This window comes from Lontra canadensis, unplaced genomic scaffold (assembly GCF_010015895.1).
Source record: "Lontra canadensis isolate GAN:19392208 unplaced genomic scaffold, GSC_riverotter_1.0 scaffold111, whole genome shotgun sequence".
NCBI lineage: Eukaryota > Metazoa > Chordata > Mammalia > Carnivora > Mustelidae > Lontra > Lontra canadensis.
In genome coordinates, this window is record NW_022631105.1 from 5309092 (window position 1) to 5326174 (window position 17083).

Here is a 17083-nt window from a genome sequence, read left to right on the forward strand (position 1 = left end):
GGTTTCACCAGCAACCCCCAGTGCTCATATCCATGCGTCATATTTGCAGGGCGGGTTCTCCAGAAAACGATCCTCAGTGGTGATGGTGGTAGTGGCCTGGCGGGTGGCTATGGCCATTCCCAGATCTAAACCAGGCTTCCTGTTCCCCTCTGGCCCCGTCCCCACCCCCGCCAGGGCCTCCAGTCTTGGGTCTTCCGTGTGCAGGGAAAGGTTGGTCTGCTTCTCACCCCACCCTGCCCCTCCCCAGCAAGGCTCTGTCACTCATTAACCTCCCTCCACCTGCTTTCTGCCCCGCAGACCTCCTGGTTCATCCCATTTCCAGCTTCTATTCCCTGAAGTTTCAAGAGAGAGCTTTTCAGGAGGAAAACGTGTTGGAAGTGTGTTTGCTTTGCCATTTTTAAGCCTAAGGAGACTGCAGAAGTAACAGAAAGGGGCTGAATGAGGCACTGTGGGAGTAGAGGGAAGGAGTGCCACCCTTGACTGGAATGATGGGGGTGGCTTAGGTTATGGAGTTAGAAGTTAAAGGTCAACCAGGTTTTCATAGGTAGAGTTGAAGGTAGGTGCACTTGAAGTAGAAGGAACTGTGTGGCATAGAAGTGCCCCAAAAAATAAATAAATAAATAAACCCACAGAACAAAAAAAAGCAAAGACCAGTTCATTGTCAGCTGGGCTGGAACCAGAAGGTCTGGGCTCCCTCACCCACGAGGCCAGCCCCCTCCTCGCGCAGCTCCAGGAGAGCCAGCGGACACGAAAGAGAGGCCTCCGGGGTGTTCAAACCACCAGGCAAGCTCTGAGGTAAACAGTAAGAAACCAAATTAGATAGTTTTCCAGAGCTTTAGCTGGTCATCAGTGTTGATTTTAAAAGGCCCACAATCAGCTTAATTACTGAAAATCGGGGTGAAACTGTATGGAGAACAGTGAAGCGGCCAAGGAACCACATTCCCGTTGTTTGGAGCACGGATGTTCCACTTGCCCAGAGACAGCGGAATCTCTTAGGACTTACTGTTTTTGAAAAAATCATTTCTATATTTAAAGTTTATTTTTCTTCTTTCCTTATCTAATTATCACATTCAATTGTTTGAAAATCCATTAAAAGATACGTTTTAAAACAGATAAACACTTTGAGCAAATCGCATATCAGTTGAAAGTTTTCAGAGGTACGGGAGGACCCTGCCCCCCGCCCCCGAGAGCTTTTTCCTGCAGATTGCAGCCAGATTGGGCCACCGTCTTTTGTCCTGGTCACTGGTCACGGGTCACTCCCTGCGCCTTCCGTCATTGGGAAGAATTTTCTAAGTAGAGTTTGCGGTTGCTCTTCAACGCCGTGCACGTGGTGTGGAGAAAGCCGAGTTTTAGAGGCTTCGAGATGGCCAAGGAGGCGCGGCCAGAGCGGAAGCCGCAGGGGGGCCGCTCGGCACAGGGCCCTGCGACCCCACCGTCTGCTCCACATCTCCGGGGCTGGGTCTCGCCCACTCCCCAGTGTCGTCTTGGGTCTTGGGAGGGCGGAACTGTGCCTCCGTCTGGGAGGTATGGACGTGTCAGCGGTGCATGTGGGTGAGATTAAAACAGTCCGTCTCTGTCTGCTTCTGGCTGGGTCCGTCTGCGGTGGGAAATGAAAGCGTTGACTCCTTTGGGCTCTCTGTGCCGACCCCGGCTGCGCATCTTCCCATCAGGCCCGCTCAGCACGCACGGTCCCCTGTGACAGCATGACCTGTTGTCCCATTCTGTAACTCAGAATGCCGAGGCGCGGGGAGGGCCAAGGACCAGAGCGCACAGAAGCTTCTAGGGGGTCCAGTGATTCTCCCCTCGCAGGGACGTGGGTGGTATTTGACTTCCAGGTGTTTTCCTTTAGTGTTTGCTGCTTTGGCTTCTCTGTGGCCACGACGGTGCTTTTTCACGTTAAGTTCTCGCCTTTCTCTTGCCCCTCGGACTGCTGCCTCGGCGGGGGTTTTCCCACCGCCCACCCTGCCCGGCTGCGGCGCAGTTCACGGAAGCCATGCGCCGTGTCAGCGTCCGGTGTCCTTGTCACGGCCTGGGTGTCCCCGGGCGGACCTGCCATGCATCCTTCTGTCGGTCGGTCTCTCTGCACCGGCCATTGGACTCAGATACTCACTTCGCAGCCAGTAGGGCTGTTTAAGAGCTTTTCGGGTGCAGACTCATAGGGACGCGAGCCCCGGGAAGCACCGTGTTCTGCGCGTTTCCGAAGAACCGTCATCGCACTGGACAGTTACAACGGACGCCTGCTGGGCTGTCGGTGGACTGTTGCTGCTTTGAACACGTACGTGTGTCTTTTCTCGCTCACCGATTTTCTCCTGGCCTTGGACTCTCAGCATCTTGTCTGCGACGTGCACTTAGCTGTGGTTTTGTCGCTTTAACCTGCCTGGGGTAGATTTGATTCCTTTTGATAGACTCCCAACTTTCTGTTGAGATTCACCTGTTTGAAACAATCTTGAAAATCCCCACAGAAAAGTTCCGAAATGACTGCGGCGCTCAAGTCACGTGCTGCTCTTCTCTGGGGAACGGCGGCTTCTCGAACCTTCTCGCGCGGCATCCGCCGGGCTCTCGGTGATCTGCAGGTTTTGTCCGGCGTCTGCAGTCACTTCATCGTGGGTAGACCCGCAGCCTTCTGGGATGGGTTTTCAACAGCTGTGGTCACTTAGGGTGTCATGGATGATCTTGATAAACTATTTTAAAATTGGTTTTCTCCACTAAATCTGTTTTTTTTTTTTAGAAGACAGTAAGTACTCTGCGGTTACAAGGTCCCCACCCCCGTCCCTTGCTGCTCCAGCCAGTTTAGAAAAACAAGATTAGCTCATATTTAATGTGTCCTAAAATCCGTTTTTCTGTGACTTCTCCCCATATTCTTTTATAATATTTTCTGGGACCACAGTCAGGGGTTCCCAGAGCACCACCCAGGTAAAAATAGCAAACCTTACAAATTGGCCCGCCATCCCTGGGTGCCAGTTAGTTACACAAGCAGCACGGATGTTTTCATGATTCTCGATACACGCTGTGGCTCAAAGAGTATTTGACCCGTTTCTGGATGCCGCAGAGTTGCTATTTCTCTCTCGTGTCACCCGTGATTGGGCCCAGAGGGGTGAGTGGCCCTACGCCTCTTCCCGGTCCTGGGTCATTCATACCGCAGACAGGCGGGGTCCCCATGGGCTTGTACTTGGCAGGACACAGTGCTGGGCTGGGCTGGGCCACGTGTAACAGTTAATGAGATTTCCTCGCCCACCCGTCATCCCTGGACTCACGTAGGGGAACCGAGCTCCTACGTAGCTCCTGCCCAGCAGAGGCAAAGTGTGTCATAATAAAGGCATAAACCGATGCTGAATTGGTTGGGAGCCTGAGCCTGATGGGAAACTCTGGGCTCCTATAATTCTCTCACTCTTTTCGTTATTAAGTTAGCTGGGGTCTGGCAAACGGTGGGAGAGAGAAGAACCTTCTTCCGTAGAAAATGCCACATTGACATTTTTTCAAAGAAAACACACTGTCACTGTCCCAGCTCCTTAATATCACTTAATTTTTTGCTTATTTCTCTTTGACATTTTTCGTTTAAACACATATTTTACATAATTATAATGTATAATTTTAGAGTCTGTGTTTTCACTGGTTTCACATAAACCTTCTTTATAATACTTTACTTCAGCATGGTCTTCCTAATTCTGCTATTTGATACTTTTTCCCCATTGGTAATCCAGTATTTAATACATTTTCTTTTGTTGGGGGAAGATCCTTTTCCGATCTGAATATTAGAAGTGATGCCACACTGACCATCTTTGATTCCTGCTCCTAACCCTCAGGATGACTACATAGTCCAATAGAGAGAAAGCAAGCGTGCAGACAGCATGAATGTTTTCGGGATTCCTGATATACGTACACTGTGGCTCGGGCATTTTTCTACAGATTATGGTGCCACCTGGTTTCACAGTAGCACTTGAGGTAGCTGCTGTGACTGAACGACGTTGGCCTCTAGCAGCTCTGGGTGATACTTCCAACTTGCTTTCATCTTCACCTCTGTGGTTCTTTTTTTTTTTTTTTTTTAAGTTTTTGTTTGTTTGGTTTTTTTTTTGACAGAGATCACAAGTAGGCAGAGAGGCAGGCAGAGAGAGGAGGAAGCAGGCTCCCCGCTGAGCAGAGAGCCCGATGTGGGGCTCGATCCCAGGATCCCGGGACATCTCTGTGGTCTTAATAAAGGGGAACCACTTTCCCTGTATTTGTTCTGGGCGTGTGGGGGGTCATCTTCAGCACTGAGTTTGGGCTGCTCACACACACACAACACGCCCCCACCCCCGGTGCCTGCTGTGCCTGGTGCAGTCCCCAGACGGGCTGTGCCGCGGGGTCCCGGCGACGCCATCTGTGCGCACCCGGAACAGGGCCAGGCGCACGCTGGATGTTTGTCTCTAGACGATGTGAGAGTGCAAGGATATACCCTCCCTCACACCTCTTCTTAGCCTCCGGGAAGTGAGAAAAAGTGCTTGTGTGTTCTGCTACTGAACATATGAGAAACAGATTTTCATTTCAGGTCATTTGTTATAACTTCAGCATTTCGAAATGAACTAATAGCCACATATAGGAGAAATTAAACTGAAGTTGAATTCTTTTATACAGTTTTAATTGTATAAAGTCTCTGTGTGTACAGAGTCTTTAGATAAAATGAAAAAAGTTTTTGAAGTGAAATACATTGTTTCCATTGCAAAAAATCTCCAGTTTTTAAGTAGAATATAAAAGCGTTTTTGCCAGTGTGGATAAATTCAACTCTTTTTAGCCTCTCAAACTTATAAAACTAATGTTGAAGATAACCAGTAAAATCTGGCTGGATATTAGGGTTGAAGGTATTTCTCCCCTGGTGTATGGACTTTAAAGTATGTTTTTGTTTCTCTTATTTGTCTTTAGGTGAAAAAGGCCTTCTTTGCCTTAGTAGCCAATGGTGTTCGAGCAGCACCACTGTGGGAGAGTAAGAAACAAAGTTTTGTAGGTAAGCAGTGTGGGCCCGGGAGCCTAAGAGCAGAAAGCCCAAGGTATCCTAATAGGTGCTGGTCTGGAATTCAGTCTCGAAAACTCTGCCAAGCTGAAGGACTCTGGGCTTTTATGTCCGGGGAAGGTGGGGCCACTAGCAAATTCAAAACACCTACGTGCTCCCACTGAGTCTCTTTACCATATTTATTTATTTATCCAGTTTCTTTTGATTCATTACCTCCCTGGCTCCCCAAAGGAGCTTCTGTGTCTTTGCCAGTTCCTGTGAGGCCAGGGAACAGGGGACACTGGTGCTCAGACTCCTGACCTCTGGCCGCCTTTGCTCACATGTACGTGACTGGGCAGTCCCCGCTCCTGTGGCTGACCCCTTGTGTGGACCATGTGAATGAAGTGATGGAGACAGCATCAATGCCTGTGCTAAATCATTGCTATCCTATTGGAAATGTCCTGTAACTCAGTGTCTGAGCTGGAGAATTTCCCGCCGTGCAGGTCATGGTAGATGGCAGATGTCATCGGGAAACAATCCACATGCCCCCGGAAGTGTCCTGTGTCTAAAGCTTTTGGAATACCTTACCTTACCTTAAAGTATTTTAAATTATTTACATGTCACTGCAAGTCTCCCGTGAGGTTTTGTATTAATCAGTTCCCCACCACTGAATTGCCAAATACCATGTCTGAGTCTATTGTACTTATTGTCAGGCTTGATTTCAGCTAAATTTATCTCCATTTGTTGTAGATAATTAACAGACTAATAGTCCTAAATAATAGAATATATTAAACTGTGCTTGATATGTTTAAAGTGTGTTTTAAGAGCTTTTCTAGAAAAGATTCCAGGCTTGCTTATCCTATGAAATTTTTCATAGTTTTATATTAACATATCATTCTTTGTTCCAGGAATGCTAACAATTACAGATTTCATAAATATACTACATAGATACTATAAGTCACCCATGGTAAGTGCCAGAAATCCTTACATGGGTCATTGGAGCGGTATATTTCTGTGTATGTTGGGGGTGGGGGAGTGCTGGGAGTCGATTTGTACAGATATGTAATATATACCACGCAGGGCACATCAGCATACATCAGTCACTGAATTTATCATCTTTGATGCAGTGTGGGCGTGTCGCGGTGTTGTGACTGCGTGGACCTGCAGACAAAGGCAACCCTGCCCCATACCACTCCGGTGCCCCAGAGCTTATCTTCCCAGGCCTGTCCGTGGGACTGCGGCCTCATGTAGTTACCCCCTAAACTGTTTCACAAGAACTGTATGTACTCTGTGGTTTTAAAGAAGTAAAACTTAAAATTAGAGAAATTCAGTTTTGATATTTTTCTGCCAATTACAAAAAGACTGCCGCTGGCTAATTTTAGTGGGAGAACTCCCTGGTCCCTGGTTCCTTGTCCAGCTGTTTTCTAAGAGCATAGTTTGAGAACCACATAAGGCCTTTTATCGAACACTGTGATTTTTGTGATTCTACCAGCTTGTTTGGTTTTTGGTTTTGGTTTTTGTTGTGGGGGGAGAGTGTTTTTGACAGGGGTGGCCAAGGACAGAACTGCATAATTTTTTTCTTTAATGCTCTTTTGGGTATCTGAAAGGTAAAAGACAATCCAATACTCGTTTTACATGGTAACAGCTAATATTGCCCAATAATTAATTTCCTATGTAAAATGAGGAAAGTGAAAACATAAGAGATACTCTCAGAATTAACTTTAACCAACGATTTTGTAAGTATCCCATATTTATTTCACATGAGGAATCTGATTTCTTAAATACCACCCACGCAGGTAAATATTGGTTTTCTTTATAAGGGTCATATGTCTGCTTTTGAACTAGCAAAATCACAAGTATGACTATTAACTGGATATATTTTTGATGAAATACAGCTAAACCCCTGTTAAAGATCTCAGCAAGGGGCGCCTGGGTGGCTCAGTCAGTTAAGTGTCCGACTCTTGGTTTTGGCTCATGATCTCAGGGTTGTGGGATTCAGCCCACGTGGGGCTCTGCGCTCCCTGGGGAGCCTGCTTGGGACCCTCTCTCCCTCTGCTCCTCCTCACCCTTGCAAACACGCTCGCTCTCTCTAAAATAAATAAGTCTTAAAAAAATAAAACTCTTAGCAGTAGCTAATTAAATCAAAATTTCTATAAAAGCAGTTGTCTAAATACGCAGCCCAAAGTTTTTTTTTAATTTATAATTGACATACAATATTATATTAGTTTCAGATGTACAACATAGTGAATCCATGTTTACGTACATTACAAACTGATGAGCACAATTGGTCTAGTTACCTTCTGTCCCCTTACAAAGCTAGTTACAGTTTTATTGACTATATCCCTGTGACTTGTTTATTCTGTAACTAGGAGTCTGGACCTCTCGGTCCTCTTTACCTGTTCTCTTCTCTCCTCACTCCCTTACCCTCTGGTGACCACCAGTTCTCTGTACCAATGACTGTATTTGTTACTCGTTTGTTTTTTAGATTCTGCATGTAAGTGAAACCATGTAGTATTTGTCTTTCTCTGATTCCCTCTAGGTCCCTCCATGTTGCCACATTTACGTGGCGGGATTCCATTCCTTTTTATGACTAAGACTCGCGCGTGCATGTGTGTGTGTGTGTGTGTGTGTGTGTGTGTGTGTGCATTCGTTCATCTATCAGTGGACACTTGGGCTGCTTCCTTATCTTGGCTATTGTGAGCCCTGCTGCAGCGAGTCTAGGGGTACATATATCTTTTCAAATTAGTATTTGCAGGGCTTTTTTCCCAGGAAAATACCCAGAGTGGGCACCTGGGTGACTCAGTTGGTTAAGCAACTGCCTTCGACTCAGGTCATGATCCTGGAGTCCCAGGATCGAGTCCTACATTGGGCTTCCCGCTTGGCAGGGAGTCTTCTCCCTCTGGCCCTCCCACCTCTCGTGTTCATGCTCACTCTCTCTCTCTCTCTCTCAAATAAATAAAATCTTAAGAAAAAAAAAACCACACACACACACACAGTGAAGTTACTGGATCCTATGGTAGCTCTAGTTCTCATGTTTTGAGGAAAGTCCATACTGTTTTCCACGGTGCCTGCACCAGCTTGCCTTCTCGTGACGGTACACAAGGGTCCCCTTTGCTGCACATCCTCGCCAGCACTTACTGTCTCTTGTCATCTTGATGCCAGCTCTTCTGACAAGTGTGCGGTGGCATCCCATTGTGCTTCCGATTCGCATTTCCCCCATGATGATGCGCCTCTTTTCAAATGCTTTTATCGGGGGCGGGTTTTAAGCTTCCTTAGAGTGTTCGTCGTTGACTGGTTCAGTCCTGTTACTTCCGGGAGCTCCCTGGAATTAATTCCCTGCTGGTTTAGCGAGGACTTTCCATTCCACGGGACACAGTGGCTTCCATTGTGGGTCTTGGCCTGGCCTGTGTGCTTTCACCCTGGGTACGCCCCGCTTCGTTTCCAGTCAGAAACTCTAGGAGGGGGCGCCTGGGTGGCTCAGTCGGTTTAGTGTCTGCCTTTGGCTCAGATCATGATCCCGGGGTCCTGGGATCAAGCCCCACATCGGGCTCTCTGCTCAACAGGGAGCCTGCTTCCCCCTCTCCCTCTGCCTGCCTCTCCCTTTGCTTATGCTCTCTTAATCTCTGTGAGATAAGTAAATAAAATCTTAAAACAACAACAACAACAACTCTAGGAGATCTCAGCTCCGCCTTCTCTTCTCGTCCTGGACAGCTCCTCCCGTTTGGGTTTCTGGCCGCAGATTCCACCTGGCCCCGTCTGCCCCAGACTTTGGTTTCTGTCTCCCTAACTCAGCGGGAGTGTGGCGCCCTGGCTGGGTCACATCTAGAGAGAGCTGTGAGCATGGGGCTCGGTGTGTTTGCAGGCCTTCTCCCAGGGGCGCCAATAGCCCAGTGTCTGAGAACCGTTCCTGCACACATTTTTCCCATTTTCTAGTTGTCTGCAGCCAGGGACTAGTGCGGCCCCGTCCCCCGCCATGGCTGGCAGAGCTCCGCTGATGCCGCCGTGGCTCTCGGGAGTTCCAGTGCCTGCCGTCACTGAACATAATCTATTATCTGCATAATATAGCGCCATTTAATCTGCCCTTATTTTCGGTTTCAACAAAAAGCGGAGGAAAAAGATACAGCATCTATAGTTTCTGTGCCGAGGCACCGTCAGTCGGTGTGCGCCCCTGTCCCCATTACACCGTCGGTTCTGTTGTGACACGCCACCGTGGTTCTTGTTCATGTCACAGTGTCCTGAGGTCATCCTTGTGCTCAGAGAACACTTCCCCTGTTTTACAGAAGTGGAGTTGACAGTTGTTGTTTTTAACGCATTGAAGATGTCATTTCATTGTCTTTTGGCCTCCCAGGGCTTGGGGTCAGAAGTCAGCAGAAACGTTTACCTTCTGTCCTCTGGGGAGTCCGCGTTTCCTTCTGGTTCCAAGCTGTCTCTTCCCCCTGGTGTCAGCACTGGCGGCCCCGCACCTGTGTCCGCTCTTCCTTGTGTGGCTCCTGCCCCAGCGAGGCTGCGTTCCCATGATCCTCTAGGTTGGCTTTTCACCTAATTTGGGAAGTTTTTGATTGCTGTTTCTTTAGGTATTTTTTCTGTCTCGTCCTTCCTCCCCGGGACTTCAGTCGCATGTGTATAGGCCACTGGACGCGGTCCCACAGGTCTCTGCCCGCGTTCGTCTTTCCGGCCTCAGTGCCGTTGATCTTGCGTGTGCTCGTTCTTCCCTGGGTGATCGCCAGTCTTACTTTCCAACCTTATTCCTATGGAATTTTCACTGAGATGGGGAGCTTACCCTTGAAAGATTTTGTAGGGTCTTTGTAAAATTTTCTATGGTTGATTTTCCACAAAATGGAAATGGAACTTTTTCTTAAAATGTCTTATTAAGTTCAATTTCATTTACATACATTGTGTTACTGTTCAGGGGTAGAAGTCAGTGACTCATCAGTTGCAGATCACACCCCGTGCTCGTTCCCTCATGTGCCCTCCTTCATCCCCGTCACCCCATCCTGCCCCACCCCACCTCCCCTCCAGCAGCCCTCAGTTTGTTCCAGAGTTAAGGGTGGTTTGCCTCCCTGTCTTTGTCTTCTTTTATCCTTCCTTCCCTTCTCCTGTGTTCATCTATTTTGTTTCTAAAATTCTGCGTGAGTGAAATCATATGGTATTTGTCTTTCTCGGACTTACTTTGCTTAGCAGAATATCCTAATTCCATCCACATCATTGCAAATGGCAAGATTTAATTCTTTTTAATGGCTGAGTAATACTCCATTGTGTTTATGTATTCCGTGCGTGTCTGTGTGTGTATACACACATACCACATCTTCTTTATCCATTCGTCTATCGGACATCTCGGCTCCTTCCACAATTTGGCTATTGTGGACATCGCTGCTCTAACACTGGGGGACACGTGCCCCTTTGGAGCACTACGTTCATATCCTTTGGGTAAATACCCAGTAGTGCAATTGCTGGGTCGTAGGGTGGCTCTATTTTTAACTTTCTGGGGAACCTCCATGCTATTTTCCAGAATGGCTGCACCAGCTTGCATTCCCACCAACAGTGTAAGAAGGTTCCCCTTTCTCCACATCCTCGCCAACATCGGTCTTTTCCTGACTTGTTAATTTTAGCCATTCTGACTGGTGTGAGGTGGTTTTTGTTTATGTTTTTTACTTGTATTTCCCTGATGCCAAGTGATGTTGAGCACTTTTTCATGTGTCTGTTGGCCATCTGGATGTCTTCTTTGGAGAAATATCTGTTCATGTCTTCTGCCCATTTCTTGGCTAAATTTTTTTGTTTTCTGGGTGTTGAGTTTGATAAGTTCTTTATAGATTTTGGATACTAGCCCTTTATCTGATAAGACATTTGCAAATATCTTCTTCTGCTTCTGCTTCTTCTGCTTCTTTTAGTTTTGTTGACTGTTTCCTTTGCTGTGCAAGAGCTTTTTATCTTGAAATCCCAATAGTTTATTCTCGCTTTTGTTTCCCTTGTCTTTGGAGATGTGTCTAGCAAGAAGTTGCTGCAGCCAAGGTCACAGAAGTTGCTGCCTGTTTTCTCCTCTAAGATTTTGATGGATTCCTCTCTCATATTAAGGTCTTTCATCCATTTTATTTTTGTGTGTAGTGTAAGGAAATGGTCCAGTTTCATTCTGCATGTGACTGTCCAATTTTCCAACCATCACTTGTTGAAGAGACTTTTTTCCATTGGATATTCTTTCCTCCTCTGACAAAGATTAGTTGACCGTAGAGTTGAGGGTCCATTTCTGGGATCTCTGTTCGGTTCCATTGATCTATGTGTCTGTTTTTGTGCCAGAACCATACTGTCTTGATGATGACAGCTTTGTAATACAGCTTAAGGCCTGGAATTGTGATGCCTCCAGTTCTGGGTGGTTTTTTTGGTGTGTGGGTTTTTGTTTTTTTTTCCTGGTGGTTTTTTTTTCCCCCAGTGTTCCTTTAGCTATTTGGGGTCTTTTGTGGTTCCATACAAATTTTAGGGCTGTTTGTTCCAGCTCTGTGAAAAATGCTGATGGTACTCTGACAGGGATTGCACTGGATGTGTACACTGCATCGGGTAGCACAGACATTTTAACAATAGTTGTTCTTCCAGTCTGTGAGCATGGAATGTTTTTCCATTTCTATATGTCTTCCTCAATTTCTTTCGTAAGTGTTCTGTTTTTCAGAGCACAGAGCCTTTACCTCTCTGGTTAGGTTTTCCCAAGCATCTTCTGGTTTTTGGAGCAGTTGTAAATGGGATCAGTTCCTTGATTTCTCTTGCTGCTGCTTTGTTGTTAGTGTAGACATGCAGCTGACTTCTGTGCGTTGATTTTATATCCTGCAACTCTGCTGAATTCCTGTATCAGTTCTAGCAGTTTTTTGGCCGAGTCATTTGGGTTTTCTACATAGAGTATCATATCATCTGAGAAGAGTAAAAGTTTGATTTCTTCTTTGCCAAATTAGATGCCTTTTATTTCTTCTGTTGTCTGATTGCTGAGGCGAGGACTTCTAGTGGAGACTTCTAGTGAGAGGATCATACGGTTCTCATCCTTCCTTTATTAATGTGGTGTGTCACATTGATTGATTTGCAGATGTTGAACCAACCTTGCAGCTCGGGAATAAATCCCACCTGGTCGTGGTGAATAACCCTTTTAATGTACTGTTGGATCCTATTGGCTAGCATCTTGGTAAGAATTTTTGCATCTGTGTTCATTAGGGATAGTGGACTGTGACTGTCCTTTTTAGTGGGGTCTTTGGTTTTGGGATCAAGGTAATGCTGGCTTCATAGAATGAGTTTGGAAGGTTCCCTTCCATTTCTGTTTTTTGAAACAGTTTCAGAAGAACAGGTATTAATTCTTCTTTAAGTGAATTCCCCTGGGAAGCCATCTGACCCTGGACTCTTATTTGTTGGAAGGTTTTTGATTACTGATTCAATTTTGTTGCTGGTTATGGGTCTCTTCAGGTTTTCTCTTTCTTCATGTTTCAGTTTTGGTAGTTTATGTTTCTAGGAATATATCCATTTCTTCCAGATTGTCTCATTTGTTGGCATATAATTGTTCATCATATTCTCTTATAATTGTTTGTATTTCTGGTGTTGGTTGTGATCTCTCCTTAGCACAATTTAACCATTTGTCCTTTTTAAACTAGAGTTGCTAAAAATTTCCTGCATCCTTAACAAGAAGGAAAGGGTATATATGTCCATATATGTTTAAAAATTTAAGTGTATCAGAAATGTTCATGTTAAATGAAAATATTATAACTAGTTTATTTTTTAAGTAATCTCTACACCCATTGTGGGGCTCATACTCACAACCCTGAGCTCGAGTCACACACGCCTTTGACTGAGCCAGCCAGACACCCCTGTTATGTTTTAAATTTTGAAGGCACTTACTTCAAAGAAATGTAGAGCACTTTATGTTTGTTGTATATCTAGTATTTTGAATTATCTTGATTGTTTCTACCTGCTGAATTGTGGGACTCTGCATTGGTTATGAAGTAACTTTTCTTGTCTTATATATGTTAACATTTGTAAATAAGAAGTTTTCTTATTTTCAGGTACAGATTTATGAATTAGAAGAACATAAGATTGAAACATGGAGGGGTAAGCACAATTGGGTGTTAATCTTTTAATATCAGGAAAAAATGTTCTGCTTAGTGTGTAAAACATGTTTTAATTTAATGGATCTTTATCTCTCTGTTTAATGAACTACATCATTAAAACAGGTCTGTTTTAATCTCACTGGTGAACCATACCATTATAAATACGATCCACTCTGTTGAGCGAACATGTGTGGAGAACCTACCTTAGTCTGTATACTAAGGCTGGGACACAAGGACAAATGAGCTCACTCAGGCCCCAGCCACTGCTCCCAGCAGAGTCCCCACTTACTTCTGAGTGTGGCCGTCCTTGCCCGCAGACTTATCTCTATCTAGAAAATGCACCAGGGGAATGCCTCCTACCACTAACAAAAGCAAAGATCTGTTCTTACATTTAATAATTATTTCTTTACAAATTATGGAGAAACATAGAGCAAATGAACCTTGAACTGGAAGATTTTGGTAAATCACATGAAAAAATAACCCTTTAAAAGCACAGTATCTTTTCTGAAATGGAGCTGTTTTTTAAATTCTCATTCTATGACTGTGTGACTGTTCTTTAGACCCATCCTGCTGGATTGGATGGGTGGGAATGACTGAGGAAGGCGGTCTGACCAACACCGACGAGGGGCTTTGTAGGAAGTCTCAGAGAAAAGCCTGTATAGAAACGGAGGGACCTGTAGACAGAAAAATGTTAATTAAAAATTGAAAATCTGCTTGGAATTATAAGTAACCTTTGTGAGTAGCAGCTGCAGAATCTGAGGGTCCATTGGAATCTCTTGAGGGCCAGGGGCTCTTCTAACTCCCTCTGACCTGTAAGTTTCGTTGAATGAGATATTTGATTTGTAAGGCTTTATCAAGTCAAACCAAACAAACTCAGTCAACATGAAATCTGTATCTTACCGCACTGCCTATTATGAATATGTACCTTAACGCCAAGAGAGATACTTCCTCTTAAATTCTACTATACAAGTAATGTTAGACCAAGATTTAAGCATATTTACAATTTGATATTACATGGTATTTGGTGGTATAATGGTAATGTCAGGATACTCTTGAATGCTTTCTGTAAAGAAATCTCAGCAAGGCAAATTAGTTACGGTGGATCTTCAGAAAGAATTTCTATAGACTACAAAGATCCCCCAAGATACAGATTCTGAGCATTAGCCTGGTAAAATAAAACTTAACATTTAAAGAACAAAGTTTGTTAAAACCTACAAAAACTAGTTAAAGGATTTCACGAGCGCTTGTCTCTGGAGGGTGATAATTTGGTAGCATTCTAGTGACCTCTGCTGGTTCTGTTTTTTACATCCAATTGCTTGACTTTTCTTCTTATAACATTTATTGTAATACTGTTTTTAAATATTTAATTTTTCCACAATGGCAACATCCTAAAATGGTTTTTAAGTTGTTTAAAGTAGTCCTAACTATAATTTATACAGTAGTGTTTGGTACATTAGATTTATTTGATTTTGGTTTTTAATCCTTCTAATTGTTATCTATAAACTGAAGAGTAATTTACATAATAATTGCAAGTACCAAATGTGTTACTAATTGCATATTTTCTTTCCATAAAAACAGAGCTTTATTTACAAGAAACATTTAAGCCTTTAGTGAATATATCTCCAGACGCAAGGTAAACCTGTAAAGTTTTTTCTCCTTTGAAAACATTCATTCAGATTCTTGTTTCCGTGATTGATAGATTTTTTTTAAATCTAGATAGGGGACAGCCTCCTTTATTTCAAATACTCAATTTAATAAATCTAGAGACAGTAGGAATCAGCTTAATTGTTCAAAGGATTGATAAGGGACCGGGAAGATGGTCATACTAAGCAGTTTTAAAATCCTGGTCACCTGCCACACAAACCGTCTGGGGAGCTTGTTAATACTTACTGCTCATCCCTGGGCTCTGACCTGCTCCGTGGCCTCTGGAGGGTCGTGCCCAGGAACGTGCACTACAGCAGCTGCCCCTGGGGGCTCTCATGCGCCCTGACATTGCAGGGCCACCTCCGTTAGACACTGGTCCGGGGGCACTCGGAAGAACATGCGGTCCCTCAGCGGCGCTCTGGCACAGACGTCGTGACACGGGTCTTCTGGGACGGCTCGGACACATTTCCACATCGCATGAAAATACTCTTCTAACTCTAGGCACTAGAGAGAAAAAGTAGATACTGATTTTTCTTAGTTTATTTCCAAGTCCTAAACATACAGCTAAACGCCCAGTCTCCTGATTGGCAGCCCCAGGAGGGGCCAGGACAGCCCAGAAGCGGGGTGCACTGAGTCGGCTCCGGTGCGGGGCCACAGCTCCCCGTCGCTGCTGGTGGCCATGTGCGGTCCCCGGGTTCTCTGCCGCCGTCTGTCGCACAGCAGCATTAAACGCACTAGAAACGGCTCTCCTCGAGCTCCACAGCTCGCACTTGTACCCACGATCAATACAGACCGCAAAAGCAGAACATTTGCTGAGATACCCAGTTTAGAACTTTCCCAAAACTGCTTCAAGTCAAGTCAGCCTTTTGTGGCTATGATGTAGAAACACTGAAAATGCTTCTAAAGCAGGGGTGGTCCAGAGCGTTTTACCTCCTTCTTTAAAGCCTCCTAACAACTTTGACGGCTTTTCCCGCAGCCTCTTCGACGCTGTGTACTCGTTGATCAAAAATAAAATCCACAGACTGCCGGTTATCGACCCCGTCAGTGGGAACGCACTTTATATTCTCACCCACAAGAGAATCCTCAAGTTCCTCCAGCTCTTTGTAAGTAGTCCTGGTGTTTCTAAAGACGCGGTTGCACCCGCTTTACCTGGTTTACTTCACGTAAATTGGCTCCCGTCACCTCAGGAGACGACGTTAATTCTGGAGTTGGGATTAGTAGGAGGTCTCCATTCCTCAGCGGCGGCTTCTCAACTTACTCATGTTTAAATTGTACGTTCTTCAGGCTGATTCCAATTAAAAAGCAATTGCCTTTCGGGGCAAGTATCAAAATAATAAAAACACTTGGAATTCTCTATTTAAATTAGAATATTTTATCACCTAAAATATGAGGGCAGTAAAGCAATTTGCAACCCGTCTAATTAAGAAAGTGCTATTATGTAAGATAAATTGATCTGGTATTTATAGCAAATTGCCTTGTGATGCTTTATTGGTATCATGGTTTTGGAAACATTCAAAAAACACTGTCCCCAGGATTATCTTACTATAAATTGTTGCAATAGAAGAACACAAGTAGATAAAAATTTCGTCACGAGAGTACCATGTTGGTCCAAATTTGGGCTTTGTTTTCTGTAGGTTTTCTCAACTGCGTTTGGAATGAGAGGTCTTCATAATCATCCATGATATTGACCTCTTTGGTCAGTTTTAAAAGAGGCTCATAAGGACCAGAGTTTTTACAAGAGGCTTGAATTTGTTTCCTTTGGATTATATGCACTGAGTTTGAGGTTAGAAGTAGTTGGTCAGGGGCGCCTCGGTGGCTCAGTTGGCTAAGTGTCTGCCTTCAGCTCAGATCATGATCTTAGGGTCCTGGGATCGAGCCCCACATCAGGCTCTCTGCTCAGCGGGAAGTCTCCTTCTTTGCCTCTCTCTCTCTCTCTCTCTTCTACTCTCACTCTCTCAAACAAATCTTTAAAGAAAATTTTTAAAAAGTAGCAGTTGGCCCGCTGTGACCAGTAGGCCTCATTCCTATTTCAGAAGAGATCACACGAATTCATTTTTTTTCTAAGAGTTTATTTGTTGTAGAGACAGAGGGAGAAGGGAGAGTCCTGAGCAGGCTCCATGCTGCACTCAGAGCACAACACAGGGCCCCATCTCACACCCTTGAGATCAGATTCTGAGCCAGAATCCCAGGTTAGATGCTTAACCAACTGAGCTGCCCAGTGGCCCCGTGAAATCATTTTTCAAAAGAATATAATAGACTTTGAAAATCTACATCACATTAGCTTTCCCGTCCCCTTCTACACACAGCTGCAATTAAGGAAACTCGAATTCTGGGTGACGCTCCGCAGCCACTGTCCTTCCTCCCAGAGCTCGGCCTCAGTTTTGCAGACAGAAGCACATGGTGG

General features: G+C 44.9%; 1 protein-coding gene across 8 annotated transcripts in view; it reads left to right on the forward strand.

The window, feature by feature from the left end:
- The window catches only part of PRKAG2 (protein kinase AMP-activated non-catalytic subunit gamma 2), a 244449-nt gene that overhangs the window by 214729 nt on the left and 12637 nt on the right, over positions 1-17083 (forward strand). For all 8 annotated transcript variants that reach the window (XM_032840244.1, XM_032840245.1, XM_032840246.1 and 5 more), the window contains 5 exons: positions 4897-4978; positions 5872-5930; positions 12991-13036; positions 14614-14668; positions 15656-15782. In XM_032840244.1, coding sequence (XP_032696135.1) covers positions 4897-4978; positions 5872-5930; positions 12991-13036; positions 14614-14668; positions 15656-15782 — 369 coding nt within the window. The remainder of the gene's footprint in view (positions 1-4896; positions 4979-5871; positions 5931-12990; positions 13037-14613; positions 14669-15655; positions 15783-17083) is intronic.